The sequence below is a fragment of the Schistocerca cancellata genome, chromosome 1, assembly GCF_023864275.1.
Source record: "Schistocerca cancellata isolate TAMUIC-IGC-003103 chromosome 1, iqSchCanc2.1, whole genome shotgun sequence".
In the NCBI taxonomy this organism is placed as follows: Eukaryota; Metazoa; Arthropoda; class Insecta; order Orthoptera; family Acrididae; genus Schistocerca; species Schistocerca cancellata.
This window is the reverse complement of record NC_064626.1, coordinates 1202093482-1202118003: the sequence shown is the minus strand read 5'-3', so window position 1 is coordinate 1202118003 and position 24522 is coordinate 1202093482. Positions and strand designations below refer to the sequence as shown.

General features: G+C 42.0%; 1 protein-coding gene across 2 annotated transcripts in view; it reads right to left on the bottom strand.

The window, feature by feature from the left end:
• Positions 1-24522, bottom strand: part of LOC126094596 (lachesin) — a 326905-nt gene that overhangs the window by 193199 nt on the left and 109184 nt on the right. For both annotated transcript variants that reach the window (XM_049909067.1, XM_049909076.1), the window contains exon 3: positions 1302-1509. In XM_049909067.1, coding sequence (XP_049765024.1) covers positions 1302-1509 — 208 coding nt within the window. The remainder of the gene's footprint in view (positions 1-1301; positions 1510-24522) is intronic.

The window sequence follows — 24522 nt, the reverse complement described above, 5'->3', positions numbered from 1 at the left end:
ATTGTTGTCAGAAATAGCTGATACAAAAACGAAAAAGCTAGCGTACAAGGCTTACTTTCAATTCATAATACCAAACGGATTATTTCCTATGGTAAATAATCAAGCCAAGCTAAAGTTTCGCGAGGCCAAAACCGTGCAACGCGAATTATTTGTGGTGTGAACTCAGGAACGTACTGCAGCAGAGGACTGTTTAAGGAACTGGGAATACTAACTACTGCTCCCCATTATATTTACTCCTTAATGAAATTTGTCATTAAAATATATCTTTTTTTTTAACCGACAACTCATTTCATGGAATCAATTGTAGAAATAAGAATAACTTTCACGAAGATTTAAAATCAGTTACTTTGATTCAGCAATACACATCAATAAAAAGTATGTAATGAAGTTCAGTATGAAAAGAGTAGAAAGAATTTACTGGTGGCCATCTTCTTCTTCTCCTTCTCCTTCTCCATCGATAAATTTCTTTACAGAGCGGTTGATGCGTGTATTTTCTTAATAATATCATATATTGTGAATATTTTATACAATCCGACGTCTGTACGTATTTTGCACAGCAATGCTGCCATTGTAAGTACGGGCTGTAGTACAGTAAAATGTCTCTTATTTTACTTTTTTATTTGATGAGGCGTTGCTACACTAACCTGAGAATTATCATACACTTAATACTACTGAATATTTAATATTTGGTGACAAATTGACAAGTTTAATATCCTTTTAAATGTAAATAGGCTTAAGTTTTTTATTTTACTTTATTTATTTTTTTACCGATTCTACATCCACAAGGGCAATTTCATGTGGGATTTGTGAAAGGTACATTAGCACATCTGTTCTTATTTTTGTAAGTATTTATTGTGTATTCTTATTTTATGACATGTTCTACATCCCGCAGGATCCCCTCACCATGGATCAGTTGGAACTAAAAGTACATCTAATCTAATAAAGACAACTACGTTGATACAATATGCAACTAGACGCTTTTTTGTATTCTGGTACGATTTACTGTACCATTAACTTGAAGTCATTGCAGACTCATCTACAGATGAAGGTTTTAAAGAAAGATTAACTGGAATATGTGCAGCGGAACGTTAGAGTCGTGGAGCTGGTGAAAAATAAGGAAATTTATTTCCGTCATCTCCGTACTTTCCGACAGCACAACTACCCACATTATGAAGAGATTACCGTGGCCTTAGTATTAGTTAATGGTACAACGCTCACTTAAATTGCCAACTTAAATCGTGATTGCATTTTGTCATTCACAGTGGATACAGTGTAAGATGCACAGTGTGTAGGCAACTCACCTACGACCTGCAGGTAGCCGGTCTGGCTGATCATGGGGTTGGTGTTGACTTGGCACATGTAGAAGCCGCGGTCCTCCTGCTGCACGTCGCTGACGTGCAGCAGCCACGTCTTCTGGTTGTCGTGCGACACGCTGAAGCGAGGCACGCGCGCGATGAGCTGCCGGTGGATCGTCAAGATCATCTGCCGGTCGATGTGGATCCACGCCACCTGCGAGCAGGACGCACAACCCTAGATGTAGGTGCTCCACACTGTAATACAGTGTGTCACGTCGCACAAGAAAAAAAAAAATCCTTCAAAGATGCAAGAGGAAAACAAGACATAAATACACTCCTGGAAATGGAAAAAAGAACACATTGACACCGGTGTGTCAGACCCACCATACTTGCTCCGGACACTGCGAGAGGGCTGTACAAGCAATGATCACACGCACGGCACAGCGGACACACCAGGAACCGCGGTGTTGGCCGTCGAATGGCGCTAGCTGCGCAGCATTTGTGCACCGCCGCCGTCAGTGTCAGCCAGTTTGCCGTGGCATACGGAGCTCCATCGCAGTCTTTAACACTGGTAGCATGCCGCGACAGCGTGGACGTGAACTGTATGTGCAGTTGACGGACTTTGAGCGAGGGCGTATAGTGGGCATGCGGGAGGCCGGGTGGACGTACCGCCGAATTGCTCAACACGTGGGGCGTGAGGTCTCCACAGTACATCGATGTTGTCGCCAGTGGTCGGCGGAAGGTGCACGTGCCCGTCGACCTGGGACCGGACCGCAGCGACGCACGGATGCACGCCAAGACCGTAGGATCCTATGCAGTGCCGTAGGGGACCGCACCGCCACTTCCCAGCAAATTAGGGACACTGTTGCTCCTGGGGTATCGGCGAGGACCATTCGCAACCGTCACCATGAAGCTGGGCTACGGTCCCGCACACCGTTAGGCCGTCTTCCGCTCACGCCCCAACATCGTGCAGCCCGCCTCCAGTGGTGTCGCGACAGGCGTGAATGGAGGGACGAATGGAGACGTGTCGTCTTCAGCGATGAGAGTCGCTTCTGCCTTGGTGCCAATGATGGTCGTATGCGTGTTTGGCGCCGTGCAGGTGAGCGCCACAATCAGGACTGCATACGACCGTGGCACACAGGGCCAACACCCGGCATCATGGTGTGGGGAGCGATCTCCTACACTGGCCGTACACCACTGGTGATCGTCGAGGGGACACTGAATAGTGCACGGTACATCCAAACCGTCATCGAACCCATCGTTCTACCATTCCTAGACCGGCAAGGGAACTTGCTGTTCCAACAGGACAATGCACGTCCGCATGTATCCCGTGCCACCCAACGTGCTCTAGAAGGTGTAAGTCAACTACCCTGGCCAGCAAGATCTCCGGATCTGTCCCCCATTGAGCATGTTTGGGACTGGATGAAGCGTCGTCTCACGCGGTCTGCACGTCCAGCACGAACGCTGGTCCAACTGAGGCGCCAGGTGGAAACGGCATGGCAAGCCGTTCCACAGGACTACATCCAGCATCTCTACGATCGTCTCCATGGGAGAATAGCAGCCTGCATTGCTGCGAAAGGTGGATATACACTGTACTAGTGCCGACATTGTGCATGCTCTGTTGCCTGTGTCTATGTGCCTGTGGTTCTGTCAGTGTGATCATGTGATGTATCTGACCCCAGGAATGTGTCAATAAAGTTTCCCCTTCCTGGGACAATGAATTCACGGTGTTCTTATTTCAATTTCCAGGAGTGTACATATTTGTATGAAATATTAAACGAACGAACAGATGTTATATGCTAACGTTTAGCCTTCTTATCCTGTGAAAGCTTGATAGTATAGCTATGAGAAGGGCATTTTGGTCATTGTAGTGGGACGCGAAATTGAAGCGTCACCCATCCACCAGTGTCAGCCCAGTTTGCAGGTGAATATAAGTTAATTTAGTGTTTTGTTTATGTATTTTTTGTAATATTTTGTAATGGTTGTGAATTGTCTAAAGTTTTTGTATTTTTTTTATATGTTTCATGTACGGAGAGGGCGGCGCAACGAACGGAGACAGCATCTTCGCTGCCGGGACCAGAGAGAAAATTGCTGGCCACTATACGTCGCGGGTCGACAGCCAAAGAGCACAGAAGATCCTGGAACCGAGTTGCTGCGTCGTGTTTCTAAAAAATAAAATAAACGAGATTTTGTAATGTTTTGTACAACAATGATATCATAAGAAGTTTAATCTTATTGAAAATGTTAGTTTTGTCTCGTCAAGGCTTGGGTTCACGTCTGTATGTAGGAAGATAATAAACTGGTGGATGCCATTAAAGTTGAAATACGTGTTCTGAGGATTTATTTATGAAGAATTATGTGAATGAATTAATAATATATTTGACGAGATTATTGAATTTTGACAGTGTTCATCGCGACTTTGAATCTCAAAAGTTTATTTAATGTGGTTCTAATATCGATTAAATCAAGATAAAGTGTATCAATATAATTTCTGAGGAGAAACAAACGACATCTAAATTTGAAAAAAAGTTTACTCAAACCAATTGGCCCGAGTGACGTAATTCTGGGCATACGACGCAAATGATGTTTTACAGTTTCGTTCAAGAACCATTCTGAGATAATTTAAAAAGAATATAAATAATTTTGAAGTGGGTTGTAATTGACGTAGGTGACGAAGTCTGCACATGGTCATATATCAAAAGAAAACCATTTATAAAAACTTATGTCGTTACACTACATCATCCAGCTACATTCTCAATTTACACCCCTCGACAATACACCGCATGCACCGGTTCTGTGCTCTACAGTCAGAACTTGGGCTGCTTCATCCCTTTTGCGCAGGTTGTACGCGCACACTCCATGTCCTTTTCGGATACCATTAACATTCTTCCACTTGCACTGGGGAAGTTCAGTGCACGTGGGTCCCTGCAGAGTGTCAGTACGATGTGGCGCTTCAGATGACGTACTCGTAGTCCATGATTCACGCATGCCATTTTCTGCCGAATGGAGAAGTTGCCATCAGTAAGCTGTTGGGCCAGACGCAGGGGTGGGTTTCTGGAGCGAAGTCTGTTGTCAGCTCGTGAGCATCTTCATTGATGGGAAGCTGAAGATTATTCATTATTTTGCAGTATTCCTTGTACCGGGCTTCATCTTAACAGAGGAGGGGCTGTGTGGCTGAGTGTTGGACGCCAGCATAGCGGAACAGTTCATATGGACCAGGAGATGGTTCTCCAACTTGTACAAGCTGTGTCTATCCTATTTACTTGAAGGCTGTTCAACCTCATGGGGGAGATCCATTCTTCCGTAGAAATCTGTAAACCGAGAAGTTCGAAGAGAATGTGCTAACGTCTTCTGTTAGAGCTGGATACGTTTGCTTCGCGTGTTTATTTTGCTAGAAGGTTTTCCAAGATGCTTTCTGAAAGATAGTGTCCGACTAAGAGCCATACCAACATAATTTTGTGACTCTGGTAGGGAAAAACTGTTCCATTCATACGTACCTTCAGTTTACGATCTGCCGTTCTGCTGTTTAAGTTGAAACTGCTGACTTTGGTTTTAGGAGTACTGACTATAAGTTGCCACATGACAAACTGCAAGGTGTGTCTGAAAAGGTCTGCGAATGGATCTCAGAAAATATAGGAAAAAACTGTTACGAACAAAGTACCTATGCCGACGTTGAAACTAATTACCGTTAGCTACTACACACTTCCAACAATCAAACGCGAATCAGGGTCTAATCACGGGCAAATGCGACACGTAGTCTGTTGGAGAACGTTCGATCTGAATGTACGGAGTATGTTGCTCACTCGGAGATCTCGTGCTGTAAACCCGTGCCTATTTTCTGGTTCCTGTTTCAAGGCTTGGTGTAGTAGTATTCACAGCAGTTTCGCAGTATTATCGATCAGTATATTTGTTGAGGCAATACGTTCGCAGTTAGCTAAGTCGGATGACTTTCGAAACACAGTACGAAGTTATATTATTATTTGATTATTTTGAGCTTTTCCTCATTACAGAGGATTATCTCCAACATAATAATTTACTTGGAAATTACAATAAAAACAATAAACGTTCTTAAACTATACTCTCAAAATATTTCTCCAGGTGTTTCGATCTTGCGTGTCCTCTTCCTCTGCGCCCATTCTCCTCATTGTACGCTGTACATTTTGGAGCCAGGTGGTCACAGGTCGTCCTCTTCTTCTTCTCCCCTCCGGTTCCCACTCCAGTATCAATTTTGGTATTCTGGCTTCCTCCATTCGTCGTACATGCCCGTACCACTGTAATTTCTTCCTATCCATTAAGTCATATATTCTTTCTTTTATTTCCATTCTCCTTATTACTTCGGTGTTCCTTATCTTTTCTTTCCAAGAGATTCTTGCCGATCTTCTCCAAAAGTCCATCTCCAGAGCTTGTAATTTTTTAATGTGCTTCATGTTAATTGTCCAGGTCTCCGTTCCATACAGAACCACAGTCTCTAATATGGATTTGTATATTAATTTTTTAGTTCTGCTCATTACATTCCTGCTCCATAAGACTGAGGTAAGCATCCCAATGACCCTCCGTCCGCTACTAATTCTTTTATTGATTTCTGACTCTGATATTCCCTCGATTTCTAAGATGGATCCCAAATAACAGAAAGTGTTTATCTTTTTGATTTTCTTTCCTTCAATGTATAGCTCATCTGAATCATTAGTGAAGTATACTGTTTTTTGGTAATTAATCTTCAAACCCTAAGTTTTGTATGCTACTGCTAGTTGATTGCACATATAGTTACCATCCTCCCCATCTTGTGCTACGACTACTTGATCATCAGAAAATAATAAATGATGTAGGTAAACTCCATCTCTTATTTCCAATCCCATACTATTACATTTACGACATCATGTTCTAAGGCTAATATCTATATAGATTTTAAATAATGATGGTGACATGGGACAGCCCTGTAAAGGGCCTTAGCTTGTTCTAAATTTCTGTGAAAGTTTATTACCAACTTTCACTTGGCAAATGTTATCTTTATACATCTGTTGTATTATTTTAATCAAGGAACGGTTTATGTTTGCCATATGTAGTGCTCTCCAAAGTAATTTTCTTGGAACAGTATCATACGCTGTTTCTAGATCTATGAAAATTAATCCTATACTTTTAGATTTTTCCCTATGTTTCTCCAAAATCTACCATAATGTGAAAATATGGTCTATACATGATCTCCCAGCCGTGAATCCACATTGTTCTTCTTGGGTTCTAAAATTTTTTTTCCAGTTTATTTTTAATTACTTTCGCAAAAATTCTCATTAATGTGTTTGTAACACAAATTCCTCGATAGTTTGAACAAATTTTGCGATCCCCTTTCTTAAATATTGTATTAATGTAACCTAGCTTCATCTCGTTGGGTATTGAATCTCCATGTATCATTTTGTTGAAGAGCTGTGTTATCAGTTTCACAATTTTGTCATCACCATATTTCAGACACTCCAGATTGATATTGCCTGGTCCAGGTGATTTACCATTCTTTCCTGTTCTCAACGCCTGAAGTACGAAGTTCTGCTTGTATTAATCGATCCGAATAGCTGGGCACTTGGATAATCACTTTCCCGTTTGGTCAGCTAGTGTCTATAATTTATGAGCATATATTTTTCCTTTTTGTTTAAATGTTTCACATATATGAACTCACTGCGTCAGGTATTTCACACACGGATGTTGTGTGCGTCATGGTGGACATAATTGTGATTTAAATAAAATTGCATGTGTTTTTTTTTCTGCAAATGTGAACATTTTAGGTTACTCTTTACCGAAACTGTCATTGATATCGAATGAAACGACGTGCTTACTGTTACCCGTCACTTTTTGTCTATATCCATAACGCATTTCGAAGGTTTAAAACAGATTTGATCTGTTATATATAATGACTAACAGCATAAATTGTATACCTGCCTGCTTATTTTTGAAGCATTAACGAATGATTTACTCTAACCTCTATTTTGTCATTACACGTAACAAACATAATCTTAAGAACCCTGAGGCGGCGAGTTTCTTTCTGTCCCTTTACGACGGACCTGCACCTACCTGTGAACATTGTCTCAGCAGATCATCAGTAGGAAAGCAGAGTGAAACCTACTGTACTTCGACGTGAACCAGGCTGCAATTAAAGTCACTAATCTACGTCGGGAGAAACACGAAATGGAAGTTTGGAAATTTTGTCCTCAATTAATATATTCTGAAACATAGGTGAACAAGTATCACTGCCAAGACCGTGCCAGTCTTAACACAGTCATTCATAATCCCTTTCACTAACGTTAGCATGTTATGGTGTTGCATTTCCTGAAAACGTAATAGTTACAAAAATACTGATTGTTTTTCATTGATAATGCTCGCCAAATATTAAGTCTGTCGGTACCAAATGCAGTCACAGTTTTTTAGCCACTGACCTGCTCATATAGCCACGCGGAATATATGTCTTTTCTCGTCACAAAATTCACTTAAAAATTCCGAAATTTCTAGACGCCCATCGGAATAAATATGCCGTCACTTTACCACACTTTTGATGCATGAAACACTGCTAGATCCGGCAACTTATCGTTTCCATCGGAACTACTGCTACACACGTCCGAACTGTTTCATGGTCAGGCTTAGATTCCTCTCTAGAATACTCTAAGTCTTCTCTACCAGCAGATAAAGGCGCGCGAAGAATATTGCTTTACCATTGGTCAGTTTACTCAACAGCCAATAGCAAAACTACATTCTCCTGCGTCAGTCCGTGCTTTTCATCAATAACCAATCGCAAGATAGTAAACCTCACGACTGCACTTTTTACCGACGTAATTACCTAATATGCTGAAGTTTTGCTTATGCATAAAGTTATTTACTGTTGTTATTAATACTTGAATTAAGTTTCCCTTTACCATAAACTTACTTTACAAATCTATTCTACAAAAATCCCCTTTGTCCATATCCATACTTCTTTGAAATGTTCCCACACTAAATCCTACTACACAGCTCGTTAAACAATAAATTATCCTCATATTAACCCTGATCCACACTCACGCATCTTTCGTACTACTAAAACACATTTATAACATTTTACCTACACAAAAAGACATAATAACACTTTATGAAAATATTAGAAAAGTGTATGAAAAACATTCTATTACTTTAGTGCACTCTAGTGGTCACAATCGAAACTAAAATCACAGTCCCCCTATGCAATACTGTCCTCTATCGGCTGATACATAAACTACGTGCGCGTCTAGTCTCTCGTCACCATCTGTCACTATTCAGCTCTGAGACACATCTCCTACTTAACCGCCTCCAAGGCAGGATCGGTATACGGCGCTACGCCTCAACCACCATCACTGGAAAAGTTTACTCTACTACATCTCTCCTTTCGCCCTATATGAAATTCTGTCTTCCTGCCTCTCTCCCTCTCTGTCTCCATCCTTTCAACCATATCTCTGTATCCTAACCCAAATTGTTATTTACGTATAGTTTCACCACTTTTGGAAAGGTAATAGTCTACTTAAAGTTTGAAACATGTCACCTGATGATATAAACAAGTATGAAACGAGTATGAAACCCAAGCTACAATAAATTGACGGAAAAGGATTGGTATACCACTTGAAATATTTAAACAAAGACCTCTACTATCCTTTAAATCATTACAAAAGAGTAGTACTGCAGTGATATGTACTCTTTGTACTTAGAGATAATGTTTCTCTTTTCCCAAATGTTCTTCACACCTAGTAGTTTTCAGATATCATCTTTGTTTACAAAATATGACAGTTTACATTTGTTGTGTTACGGTAGAGAAAGGAGCTTGTAACCACTGAGTGTATTCTACTTTAATTTTTTATTATCAGCTTTAGGTGTATTTTTAGTTCTTAGTAAAACCCCCCGTCCCCTCAGAACCACGTTCTAAAGTAGCGTTTTCTTTTTCCTCCACTAGGGAGTGGATCAAGTTACCCCAAAATCGTAACGCAACACACCCATGTATGTCATACTAACACAAGCAAATCCATCTGATGATGGAGGCTGAAACCTTCAAAATGCGTTGTAGATATAAATAAACCGTAAGCTTGTTTCATTCGATATTTTTTCTGTTCCAATGTTCTAATTTTATTCTCGATCCCTTGCTACTGCCTTAAGAATCTGATATCTTTATCTTCGAGTAGCACCTTGCAGTCAGTGTCGAGCTATGTCATATAATGTTCATTGTGCCTTAAGCTGAGATACTAGTTGTTTTAAACTATCAATGCAATCAATATATAAATCTCTAGAAGGCCACGTCTGTTATCGTGAAAGTTTTTATCTGACATAAGGTAAGTCAACATTTGGAGCTGCGGAATGTAAGCTCGTCTGCAGCTCCAAATGTTGACTTGCCTTTTGAAAACACACCCACACACACAAACACACACACACACACACACACACACACACACGCACGCACACACATTTCTAAATAGAAAGATTAAGCGACGAAGCTGGACCAAGCATGTCCACTACATGTAACTTGACTACACACTGAGTTATTAACACGTTGTTGAGGTTAAGCCATGTGCTTATCAGAACTTAGTATGTTCATAGAATTCAGTCAAGTGTATATGTATATCCATTATTATTGAGTTAGAATAAGTAACTGACTTTTATTTTCACTTACTCCATTCCTTTATAAAAATGTTAATAATAAGGCGTTATCATATTACTCATAGGTCCCAACCATATTCAAGAAAGGGTATTTTAGTGTGATTCACCAGAAGTCAGAGCTGTAAACAATCCTACAATGTGTTATAAAGTAATAATGATTTCTCTGTGCTGTTGATATTTGCTCTTAGGTTGTTGTTAGCAGCGCTGACCTCGAGAAACGTTGTTTAGTAATGCATCACTCCCCCACTCTACACACACGTGCTGGTGCCACTGGTTTTAGGTGGCAGCTGCTTAGTCCACTATGATGCTCACGTAGGAGCAGAGGGTCGCCTTATAGGATAATCACTTCGCAGTAAAATCATCTACATCTACATGGATACTCTGCAAATCACATTTAAGTGCCTGACAGAGGGTTCATCGTACCGCCTTCGCAATTCTCTATTATTTCAGTCTCGTAAGGGCGCGGAAGAAACGAACACTTGTATCTTTCCGTGCTAGTTATGATTTCTCTTATTTTATGTGGTGATCGTTTATTCCTATGTAGGTCGACGGCAACAAAATATTTTTGCATTTGAAGGACAAAGTTGGTGATTGAAATTTCGTGAGAAGATTCTGTCGCAACGAAAAACACCCTTTTTTTATAATGTCCAACCAAAATCTTATATCATTTCAGTGACACTCTCTCCTCCATTTAGAGATAATACAAAACGTGCTGCCCTACTTTAAACTTTTTCGATGCACTCCGCCAATCCAATCTGGTAAGGATTCCACACCGCTCAGCAGCAATCTAAAACAGGAAAGACAAGCGTAGCGTAGGCAGTCTCTTTAGTAGATCTGTTCCATTTTTAAGTGTCCTGGCAATAAGACGCAGTCTTTAGTTAGCCTTTGCCACAATATTTTCTAAGTGTTCTTTCCAATTTGAGTTATTCCTAATTGCAGGTAAGGCAATGGCTTTGCCACAGTGGTTACACCAGTTCCCGTCAGATCATCGAAGTTAAGCGCTGTCGGGCGTAGCCCGCGCTTTGGATGCGTGAACACCTGACCGCCATGCGTTGTCGCCATTTTTTTGGGTGCACTCAGTGTCGTGATCCCAACTGAGGCGCTACTCGACGGAATAGTAGCGGCTCCGGTCAAAGAAAACCATCATGACACCAGGGAGAGCGGTGTGCTGACCACCGTCATTGTCATTTATTATAATTCATTGTCATTTATTATCATTTATTATCATTCATTATCATTTATTATTATTATTATTATTATTAGGTTGGTTGGTTGGTTGTTTTGGGGAAGGAGACCAGACAGTGTGGTCATCAGTCTCATCGGATTAGGGAAGGATGGGGATGGAAGTCGGCCATGCCCTTTCAGAAGAACCATCCTGGCATTTGCCTGGAGTGATTTAGGGAAATCACGGAAAACCTAAATCAGGATGGCCAGACACGGGATTGACCCGTTGTCCTCCCGAATGCGAGTCTAGTGTCTAACCACTGCGCCACCTCGCTCGGTATTACTATTATTTCTATTATTTATTGTAATAGGCCTACTTCCACTAAAAATTGTCTCGAAAACTGTACTTCTATTTATTATTATCATTTATTATTTATTCAAGATGTCCGATTTTCTCGGCGAGAAAGCCATTTTCCATACATCCATAACAAAAATCTATCATAAGTTCAAATCCCAACACCATAATAGATTACACGTTCGAACTTTCTCCGTCACTTCTCTTTTTTCACTGGTAGCCAATCATAATCGCGTCAAATAATAAACCGCACTTATAGTAACGTACGTCCCGTCCTTTGATTTTGCAGGGGGGAAGGGACTGAAGACTTTATTTCAAGCAGTACGATCATCACTTGTTCTCCAACACAGCACACACATCTTTGATATCGCAGTGCAGTCGCCACGACGTCCGCACTCCAACTGAATTAGTTCAAATCCTTGCCACCCCCTGGCCAGCTCGCAGAGACGGTGCCGATGCCAGTCACGTAAGTTGGGGCCCGCGCTGGACTGCCGGTACTCTGGGGGGCCAGCTCAGCGATCGCTCCCACGTCGTAAACATGTTTTTGCTGGACACGCTGGAACTTGCCGAGATTGACGTCATAGCGGCCCCTTGTCCGCTCACCACGTGTATTCGTCGCCTCCGCACGTTTCCCGCCAAAATTGTTTGCCTCGGAGCTGAATCACGTTTGGCGGCAAAGTTTGCTCTACACTGGAATCCGCCATGACTATATAACAGCATGTTTGGTCTGCACTAGAACACACACTAATTCACTCTCACACGTGTGCATAATAATTGTATAATAGCTGCGCCGCCGGCCCGTTTACGTCACACACCCTCCATACACGCGACGGACCTAGTCTTCTGTAAATACCTAAGTACTTAATTCCATTTCGTTTTTAATAATATTAAATAATTCAATTCACAATTTCATATACGTATGAATAGGTGTTCAAGCACCTAATTTCAACTGCTTTTCGAGAACCAGACAACCACCTATTCCTAGGAACCAGTGCTGAGTTTGAATTGTGGCAGTAAAGAAAGGTCACTTCTGCTTTCTCTACCAACCGAACAAAATTTTTGTAAATAAAGGGCACTTGTACTAACCTCAGCAACCCGACCGCCGTGTCCTCCTAGAAACCAGCGCCAAGTTTGAAATCTGCCATTAAGCAAAGCTCACTGGCTCTTCTGCCACCAACCTAAGAAAAGTGTTGCAAACCAAGCTCATCACCACTAAACTAAGCCACCAGCACTCAACCTCTTTGAACACGTTTTGGGTAAAAGGACTCACCCTGCACTAGGCCCATGGATGGAGGAACCAATTTACTTTATTTAGGAAGGGAGTATATGTATCACAGCGACATGTTCCACACGATACTGACCTGCAATGCACTCTTACATAACTCATTTATACTGCTCTAGACACACGCTTTCTAATTGTAAACAGTTAAAAATAACTCCTAGCACAGACTACAGACATGCGAACCACTCGTAAATAATGCAAAACATTTACGTTCAAATAGCCAAACAACTGCCAATTTTCGCAAATAATTTCAGTGCATAGGCTGATGGAAGGAGGAACGAGTGTACTTCATTTATTTGCGACATATCTTTTTGAAACTTTTACTTCTCATAGGTTTCGATATGTAAGGCTGACATAAGGCAGTTTCTGAACTCCAGTAGTGCACTACACTTGGCAACACAACCACACCCATCAAGATATTCATTCCAATCCAGACCTGTAACTCCTCTACAGGTAAATTTGTGCAGTTATTTGACTACTCACTCACATTCTGACCAGATTGCCGTTATTGCTCAAAAACAGCTCGGACTGCGCTGTGCTGCTCGGGGAAGTAAGGAAGGACTGCACTCTATTTATTTCAAACCCTTTTATTTAGTAGAGGAGTATATTTGTCACAAAACGCCCGCACTGATCCGACTGTGGTCATTTGACACAGCCCACGGACATGTAAACAGCTCCTAATTTCACCACACAATAGCAAACGGCTCTTAAATAATGCAGTAAACAATATCAGCAGACGAGCTCTGTACTCTTAAACTCTCCAAATAAAGCACAGCACAGTGCACAGACATGCTCGCAAAATAGTGCAACAGACGCGCCCAAACACCCACAGCTGCCAAACCGACCAAAAGTCTCTGCTCGGCCTCCCCCCCCCCCCCCCCCACCAAAACATGACCTCAACATAATCACATTCACGACTAACACCGGAGAAATTGATATCACCTGTGCACCTTAGATTACGCTCCAAGGCAGGGCAGGGCGCGCACGCGCGTGCGTGGGGGTCGGTTGCGGGAGGGTGTTCCAGAGCCTTCACTCAAGTTCAGCTTCCGAGCACTCGTGACAGCCGACCACTAAGGGCACCCCCGCGCCCCTCTCACACATGTGAAAGCTGCATTGTTCTTCTCATGTATACCGCCGGCATCTCAGGTCTGGACCTGCCTTCACGTCTATTGTCAGGATAGCTCATAGCTCATTGACATACACGACCAACGCGGCCAGGAAAACATTTACAACTCGCATGCAACCGAGTTGGTGACGGAAACCAATCACTCTGATCTGCGCTGCAGGCACGTGTAATCATTGAGAACACTCCATTTATTTTTTCAAACAACTTATCTAACCATACAGTATATCTATCCCGCTATCACAAAAGGCCATCCAGATGTGCCCTTGGCCATGCTGCACAGCCCACAGACACGCACCCAATCATAATTTCAGTACACACTGTAGCAAACTGCTACTAAATAATTCCGCTCACGGATGTGTAGATACGGTCAGTACTCGTAAACTATCCTAATAACGCACAGCACAGCCTGCTGATCCGCTCACAAAATAACTCAGCAGACGTGCGCAACTCCCCCCCCCCCACTCCGCACCCTGCCCACAGGATCGTGAAGTCACCCATCCGTTTGATTTCAGACCTCGCACAGCCCCTGCTCGGCTTCTGCAAGCGTGAGTTGGCGTGGTCAACGCGCTCGTCAGCGGTTAAAGCACACGGATACGTCCGCCCAGGACCACGATCCATCGCAATCCCGAGTCGCGACCACCGAACGCGGGTGAAAGTCAACTCTATATCAACGTAGCATATTTCCAAAGCGCAGCCTCCATACGCTAGACACATCATAGCAGCACATGTCTTTACCTCCTATGACACTGTGCCACACTGCGCATTGCTCCACACACCACATCACACGGCCCTTTAACTAAACATAACTATACATCACTGCTCTCGCCTCGTCGCGTGACCAGCCATCTAAAACTTTCTCAATTTTTTTAAAAAAATTAGGTCTAATTTACACCTCCCACCGCACCTAACCTCACACCCATCCCACCATCAACATATGCAAACGTCCTCAACCCTGTCTTGACACTCATATATCACCCCACAAACCATGTCCATCAATCAATTTACCATTCTCATCCCCTTTTCGAATTACAAACGTAGCCTCAATCTAAACACCAATCAACTCATCTTTCTCGCACTTTCAACAGTAAAATTAATTTTACACATACCCAGAAATACCAAACGCTATTAAAGAGTAAAACTTTTATACAGAGCATCAAGCACATACCACACTCCCACAAACATTCAAAGCCTGGTCTGTATTTACAACCTCCACATTGAATTAAATATTATTACCATTGCCGCAACATTCTTCCAGTGCTCGATTTGTACCTATTTTTCCGCTCTTAACTGTTGTCACTAGCAGTCGAATATCACTTTCTATAGATTGCATAAATTTCCACATAAAGAAACCTCGCCCCGCCGTTTAGAGACTCCTATAACCGAACACATAGCATCATTCTACTATCACTTGCTCTTATCTAATAACTCATCCATCAGGTCTGCGGGCAAATTCACCCCTTTCTTTCTTTCTTTCAGCAGCAGACAGCTATTTTTTTACAGTGGCGGCTAAATTGCGCCATTCACAAAACATATCTTCAAATACCTAAACACACTTACTCAATTACACAGCGGTCCCACTGAGGACATGACCTTCAATATTACAGTTCTTAAACCAATAGCCACCGAAACAAGTACTAAATGCTCAAACTAATCACATAGCGCCTTACAAAGCGAGTCTCCGAGCGCCGGCGGCGGCATGTCAAAGCCACATAGCTGTCCATTTAAACAGCTTTACACTCAGCCCCCAGGACCAGAATTCTGAAGTGGGCTACCCTATACCTGCTCTCCAGCTATTGTCTAACGACATACGGTGCACAAATGGATTCCTGAATTGCGCAGATCTTTATCTCCCCCTTCACTCGACGTCATTCACCCTTCGCTGAAACACTCGCATACATAAAATCATATTCACTCCTGTCAAAACTCACTTAAAGGCATTCTCCCTTTCTAAGCATAGGTGAGTATGCATTTATCTTCACCCATCTGATCTCTGCAATTTAAGTCAGAGAAAGACATATCTATTACCTTCTCCAACCTTTCTAAAACAGAACGATCTCAGTTACTACAACAGAACCTTGTTTTGACCATTCGCCGGGAATGCACGCAATGTTGTACACCTCAAACTAGGTACAAGTACAACAGATCCTCAACACCCTATCATCTTTATCCTCTATCATCAAACAGTGAAAAAGTCACGAAGGCACCATGCGATCCACCTCCAGCGCAGTCAAACGGAATTCACGATACACCCCTTGAATAACTCAGAGTGCGACCATCCAAGAATTCCTAACAGCTCGCCAAGTTCGACACCCTAATCTACAGTTGCCTATATGAAGAAGATCAAACAAGATCATATTAAGTATACACACGCTGCAGAGACCCCCTTTAACATTTGATCGTCCATACTGTTAGCGAATGAGAAGCTGCCTCTGGCCCTTGTTCAAACAGTGTTTTCTAACACGCTTTTGCACACTGCCGAGCATTTCGTCTTTCAGCCGCGACTTCGAAGTCAGTGTCTGATTCTAAACAAACATTAACACGGACTGATGCACGGCCTCTCACAGGAAACTATACCTTGCACCATGTAAATCATATTCTTACAGTCTATAGCATAACATTGAATGATTTTCAATAAAGGACAGCCACTACGCAAGGAAATTAGAAGAGCCTGCTGGCGTTGTAGCGACTTCCCTCGAAAGTGATTGACCACCTCTACATTTAAACTCATATGTCGCAGTGACCGAATAATTTATAACTCTGCGTTCCATTTCTAGTGATTGGTCATTTTTGCACACAAGTACAAGATCACCGTTTTCGGTGCAAGCAAACCCAGAAGTTGTGGTCCATCAACCAAAATTTGTCCCCCAACTCTAACAAGCATTGTTAGTCAATCATTACGTTGTAACCAACGCACAGACACAATGGATAAGACACCACCGATCTATTGTAATATTATCGATCACAGCTGATCAAACTTATCATCATCATCATTTAAGACTGATTATGCCTTTCAGCTTTCAGTATGGAGCATAGCCTCCTTATAAAATTCCTCCACGATCTCCTATTCAGTGCTAAGTTTGGTGCCTCTTCTGATGTTAAACCCTTTACTTCAAATAAATTCTTAACCGAATCCAGGTACCTTCTCCTTGGTCTGCCCCGACTCCTCCTACCCTCTACTGCTGAACCCATGAGTCTCTTGGGTAACCTTGCTTCTCCCATGCGTGTAACATGACCCCACCATCTAAGCCAGTTCGCCCTGACTGCTACATCTATGGAGTTCATTCCCAGTTTTTCTTTGATTTCTTCATTGTGGACACCCTCCTACCATTGTTCCCGTCTACTAGTACCTGCAATCATCCTAGCTACTTTCATATCCGTAACCTCAACCTTGTTGATATGGTAACCTGAATCCACCCAGCTTTCGCTCCCATACAACAAAGTTGGTCGAAAGATTGAACGGTGCACAGATAACTTAGTCTTGGTACTGACTTCCTTCTTGCAGAAGAGAGTAGATCGTAGCTGAGCGCTCACTGCATTAGCTTTGCTACACCTCGCTTCCAGTTCTTTCACTATGTTGCCATCCTGTGAGAATATGCATCCTAAGTACTTGAAACCGTCCACCTGTTCTAACTTAGTTCCTCCTATTTGGCACTCAATCCGTTTATATTTCTTTCCCACTGACATTACTTTCGTTTTGGAGATGCTAATCTTCATACCATAGTCCTTACATTTCTGATCTAGCTCTGAAATATTACTTTGCAAACTTTCAATCGAATCTGCCATCACAACAAAGTCATCCGCATATGCAAGACTGCATATTTTGTGTTCACATATCTTAATCTCACCCAGCCAGTCTATTGTTTTCAACGTATCATCCATAAATATTATGAACAACAGTGGAGACAGGTTGCAGCCTTGTCTTACCCCTGAAAATACTCTGAATCATGAACTCTATTTACCGTCAACTCTAACTGCTGCCCGACTATCCATGTAAAAACCTTTAATTGCTTGCAAAAGTTTGCCTCCTATTCCATAATCACGTAGAACAGACAATAACTTTCTCCTAGGAAACCGGTCATATGCCTTTTCTAGAACTATAAAGCATAGATACAATTCCCTGTTCCACTCATAACACTTCTCCATTATTTGCCGTAAGCTAAAGATCTCATCCTGACAACCTCTAAGAGGCCTAAACCCACAATGATTTTCATCCAATTGGTTCTCAACTAATACTCGCACTTTCCTTTCAACAATACCTGAGAAGATTTTACCCACAACGCTGATTAAAGAGATACCTCTGTAGTTGTTACAATCTTTTCTGTTTCCATGTTTAAAGATTGGTGTGATTACTGCTTTTGTCCAGTTTGATTCAACCTATCCCGACTCCCAGGCCATTTCAGTTATCCTGTGTAGCCATTTAAGACCAGACATTCCACTGTATTTGATGAGTTCCGACTTAATTTCATCCACCCCAGCTGCTTTATTGCACTGCAATCTATTGGCCATTTTCTCCACTTCCTCAAATGTGATCCTATTTCCATCATCATTCCTATCCCATTCTACCTCGAAATCTGAAACATTACTGATCGTATTTTCACCGACATTGAGCAACTATTCAAAATATTCCCTCCATCTGCCCAAGGCATCCACAGGATTCACAAGCAGTTTTCCTGACCTGTTCAAAATACTTGTCATTTCCTTCTTACCTCCCTTTCGAAGACTGCTAATTACACTCCAGAATGGTTTTCCAGCAGCTTGACCCATAGTCTCCAACCTGTTTCCAAAGTCTTCCCACGATTTCTTCTTGGATGCTGCAATTATCTGTTTGGCTTTGTTTCTTTCTTCAACATAACTTTCTCTGTCTACCTGAGTTCTAGTATGTAGCCATTTTTGATACGCCTTCTTTTTCCCTTTACTGGCTGTCTTGACTGTGTCATTCCACCAAGCTGTTTGCTTCTTCCTACTTTTACTCACTACTGTTCCAAGACATTCTTCAGCCACCTCTAGTCCTGTGTCCCTGAACCTTGTCCATTCCCCTTCCAATGACTGTAATTCATTCAACTAACTGGTACCTTTCTGAGATTGCTGTTATGTACTTGTGCCTGATTTCCTTATCCTGAAGTTCCTCCACTCTTATCCTCCTACATATGGACCTGACCTCCTGCACTTTTGGCCTCACAATCCCAATTTCACTGCAGATTAAATAATGATCAGTGTCATCAAAGAATCACCTGAATACATGTGTGTCCCACACAGCCTTCCTGAATTCCTGATCTGTTATTATACAGTCATTGACAGTTCTGGTTCCCCTGCCTTCCTAAGTATACCGGTGAATGTTCTTATGTTTAAAAAAGGAGTATGTGATTACTAAGCCCATACTGGCACAAAAATCCAAGACTTTTTCCCGTTCCTGTTGGCCTCCATATCCTCTCCAAATTTACCCATAACCTTTTCATACCCTTTTGTTCGATTTCCAATCCTGGCGTTAAAATCACCCATGAGCTGAACACTGTCCTTGTCCTTTACTCTAACAACTACATCACTGAGTGCCTCAAAAAAACTATCCATCTTATCTTGATCTGTCCCTTTACAATGCGAATATATTGACACAATCCTAATTTTCTTGCTAGACACTGTCAAATCTATCCACATCAGTCGTTCGTTTACATACCTTATTGCAACTACGCTGGGTTCCATTTCTTTCCTGATGTAAAGCCCTACACCCCATTGTGCTATTCCTGCTTTGACTCCTGACAGGTAGACCTTGTATTCTCCCACTTCCTCTTCTTTCTCACCCCTTACCCAAATGTCACTAACAGCTAAAACGTCCAGTCCCATCTTACTTGCAGCCTCTGCCAGCTCTACCTTCTTCCCAGAGTAGCCCCCTTTTGATATTAATAGCTCCCCATCTCATTAACATTTGTTTGCCAAGTCGTATCTTAAGAGTCCCTCGTTTGTCAGTTAGAGGTGGGACTCCGTCACCTCCAAAGGTCCAAGGCATTTTGCTCTGATGGTTGCCAGCATCATATTTAAAGTACCAGGGAAGCAGGTTGCTAGCCTTACTTGCCCTGAGTCCCATTGGGTATCACCCCTAACGGTTGAGGGACTAACCGGTCGATTTGGTAGTCTTTGCCGTATGAGCACAAAGGTGACCACGACTCAGAATATGTCCGAGATCCCCTGCCTTATTCCAAAGTAACTGGTATCCCGACTGTCGGGACCACTTACTTGGCCACTCACACGTTGCCCATGGGTCATGAACTAGGACATGACTACAGGAACCCACACCATGAACCACGATCACAGCTGATATCTCAAAAAATTTTACCGTAAGTCCAACACTGGCCAATCATGTGACAGCTTGTTTTCTTAATTTCAGTATCATAGCTAAACCACACATCCTCTACTTTGCAAGTATCATTGTGAACATTCATAGATGCCCACTCAGCACGTCCATTCACACAAAATTCTCGAACACATAAAGACGATCAAATTATACCATACAACGCTATACATATTTCTAAGACCTCGCGCATAGTATTCGATCAATCTCTCTGCGTATGGCGGTCACAGAGCTATCTAGTCCTCTTACGTTAAAAGACCATCCTCACCTTGGCATTGACCAACCTACCCCGCATCATCGCTGCCCAAATATACCTCAACTGAGCAGACGAATACAGCTACACTCCACATCTCATGACTGAATAGAGCTTTCCTAGTCCTAAACCCTCCAAGTGCACCACATTTCTCGAAATGTAACCAAGTCTTGGAACTTAGCACCATATCGATCTATAGTAACAGATCTCAAAGTGCCTTAATTTAACAGCATACAGTTAAGAAGAACAAGAATGGAGCAATATTTATACACAATGTAGTTCGATACATTTTTAAGTAAATCAATCAGTCTATCATCTGTAAAGTATTTTTCTAGAGTCCATGATCGGTGCATCGAAGGTTCCGGTAGGAGAGAGAGAGAGAGAGAGAGAGAGAGAGAGAACATAAAAACACACACACTCCTAAGACTAGAACGTTCAGCACTTAAAAACGGGCAATAATCTTAGATCGCATACTTTTCCGTCCTGTCAGACATACATACTTCTCCCCGGTCACCCTACGCTGAGCTATCTCTACCCCAATCGTAAAACTTTTCCTTTCTATGATACGAGCCCAATATAGCCCTGCGGACATTTCTAGTGCCCAATGATCACACCAGATCACGAGTCGGAAATAATACTATTACTCCATCAGGTCTATATAAAAATGATAGTTAATACCAGCCGGTACATCCTACAAGCAAACAGCAGCGTTCAACATGTGAAAATTACAAGTCATCCCGTCACCAACTCTGTAAACACCCGTCTGTCGGGTAAGTGTGTACACAATGATAACAGCCCCTCACAAATACCCACAGCTAACTTAGTTATGACGCTGAAGTCCCAATTTTACACCAAGCATGCGAGAGGGTGGGGATCGCGTAAATCAAAGTGTGTTTAGAGGAATGTGTCAGCTTTCATCACACGTGAGATGGAAGTCCTCTGATGACCGACGGGTTCACTATTAACAATCGCAAGTAGACAATGGTTTAAACCACATACCGAACACGTAGCCGCACACGACTAGAACGCTGGCTATATCACATGACTAAAGCATCCCAATAGAATACTGGAAAAAAATCTACCTTCACCAACTTGTCCTTCTCTAGAATAAATCAGTGAAAGTTTGAATCGTACCTAGTTGCAGCTCTGTCTCAATCGATCATCCCGTACTCGCTCTGGTATCATTTAACACAGACATGAGTAAGTTTAGACGTGAATGATTCTCGGTCCTCCTGAAAAGCATCAAATACAGTATTCCACTCGTTTGTATCACTGCTACCTCAGTAGACATACACTATAATACGAACTCAACGGAAAAAAAATTTACTGCCTTCCTTATTCCGCTTGCTTCGATGTTATCGTTTTCCTGCATTCGTCGTGTTGCAGCATACTTCAACCATGCACAAATTCCCCCCTGCGAACCAGATGATAAACAAGTACGTTCTCATTTTCACTGCATTTCAGTTTATATTAGGTTAGTTTATATCTATGCGCTAATCAGTTTTCGCATTTCTTTCAATTTTATGTCAGATCTATCCATGCGACCGCGACATAAGATATCGTTCTGTGTTCTAAAATTGCCTGTAAATGTAACCAAGGCATATCCAGTCACCTCCACATTTGCAAAGCGCTTGCTCTGTTTTCCTGCATCTCTATCCATATGCACGCCTCGCGGACGGCTCCCAGGGCCCAGTCCCATCGACTGGTGGACCAAACTTCGAGCATAGAATACTTCTCCGGACGTCACGTCTGCTTGGTCCACCCACGAACCCTATCTCGGATGCTGCGGCAATCTGGTCAGAATGGGAGTGAGTAGACAAATTTATCTGTAGAGGAGTTACAGGTCTGGATTGGAATGAATATCTTGATGGGTGTGGTTGTGTTGCCAAGTGTAGTGCACTACTGGAGTTCAGAAACTGCGTTATGTCAGCCTTACATATCGAAACCTATGAGAAGTAAAAGTTTCAAAAAGCTATGTCGCAAATAAATAAAGTACACTCGTTCCTCCTTCCATCAGCCTATGCACTGAAATTATTTGCGAAAATTGGCAGTTGTTTGGCTATTTGGACGTAAATGTTTTGCATTATTTACGAGTGGTTCGCATGTCTGTAGGCTGGGCTATGAGTTATTTTTAACTGTTTACAATTAGGAAGCGTGTGTCTAGAGCATTATAAATGAGTTATGTAGGAGTGTTTTGCAGGTCTGTATGGTGTGGAACATGTCGCTGTGATACATATACTCCATTCCTAAATAAAGTAAATTGGTTCCTCCATCCATGGGCCTAGTGCAGGTTGAGTCCTTTTACCCGAATCGTGTACAAAGAGGTTGAGTGTGGTGGCTTAGTTTAGTGGTGATGAGCTTGGTTTGCAACACTTTTCTTAGGTTGGTGGCAGAAGAGCCAGTGAGCTTTGCTTAATGGCAGATTTCTAACTTGGCGCTGGTACCTAGGAGGACGTGGCGGTCGGGTTGCTGAGATTAATACAAGTGCCCTTTATTTACAAAAATTTTGTTAGGTTGGTAGAGAAAGCAGAAGTGACCTTTCTTTACTGCCACAATTCAAACTCAGCGCTTGTTCCTAGGAAGAGGTAGCTGTCTGGTCCTCGAAAAGTAGTTGAAATTAGGTAGTTGAACACCTTTTCATACTTGTATGAAATTGTAAACTGAATTATTTAATATGATTAAAAACGAAATGGAATTAAGTACTTAGGTATTTACAGAAGACTAGGTCCGTAGCGTGTATGGAGGGTGTGTGACGTAAGCCGGGCGGTGGCGCAGCGATTGTACAGTTATTATATGCGCGAGAGACTGAATTAGCGTGCGTTCTAGTGCGGACCAAACGTGCATTTATATAGTCATGGCGGATTCCAGTGCAGAGCAAACTTTGTCGCCAAAAGTGTAGCCTGCGTTCTCGCTCACACAAGGACATGTGATGGACGCTGAGCGGTCGGCATCGATAGGTTTGAACGTGCCCAGGAAAACAACCCTGGCGCCAAAAGTGTAGCAGGGAACAGCCGACTGTTGTGTGATTCAGCTCCGAGGCAAACAATTTTGGCGGGAAACGTGCGGAGGCGACGAATACCCGTGGTGAGTGGACAAGGGGCGATTGCACTGTGATATCAAAGATGGGCAGACTGTGTTGGAGAACAAGTGATGAACATACTGCTTGAAATAAAGTCTTCAGTCTCTTCCCCCCCTTCAAAATCAAGGGACGTGACTTACATTACTATAAGTGCAGTTTATTATTTGACGCGATTATGATAGGCTACCAGTGAAAAAAGATAAGTGACGGAGAAAGTTCTTACGTGTGATCAATTATGGTGTTGGGATTTGGTCTTGTGATACATTTTTGTTATGGATGTAAGGAAAATGGCTTTCTCGCCGAGAAAATCGGACATCTTGAATAAATAATAAATGAAAATAATACATAAACGTACAGTTTTTCGAGACATTATCGTGTTGGAATTTGAATTTGGCGCAATTTTCTAGTGGGGGTAGGCCTACAATAATAAAGAATAATATTAATAATAATAATAATAATAAAAGATAATAAATGATAATCTGTGATAATAAATGAAAATGAATGATAATGAATGTTAATAAATGATAATGAATGATAATGAATAATAATAAACAAAAGTAAGGTTTTGCAGCCATTATCGCGTTGGAATTTGAATTTGGAGGGAATTTGCTAGTGGAGGCAAGTCAATATTAATAAACAATAATAAATGATAATAAATAATAATAAATGATAATAAATAATATTAAATGATAATAAATGTTAATAAACGATAATCAATAATAATAAATAAAAGTACAGTTTTTGCATGCATTATCGTGTTGGAATTCAAACTTCCCGTCATTTTTTCTTCTGTAGGCTTAGGTTAGGGCATGTAGCACAGTTGCCCTATTTTACCGTCAAAATTCAAATTTCCCGCCACTTTTTCTTGAAGTTAGGTTAGTGGACGTAGAACAATTGGCCTATTTTCCCTCCAAAATCCGCCATATTGGATGACGTAATGCGCTGTTGCCAAGTCTACGTGCCGCCATCTTGGATGACGTCATCCCCGCCATCT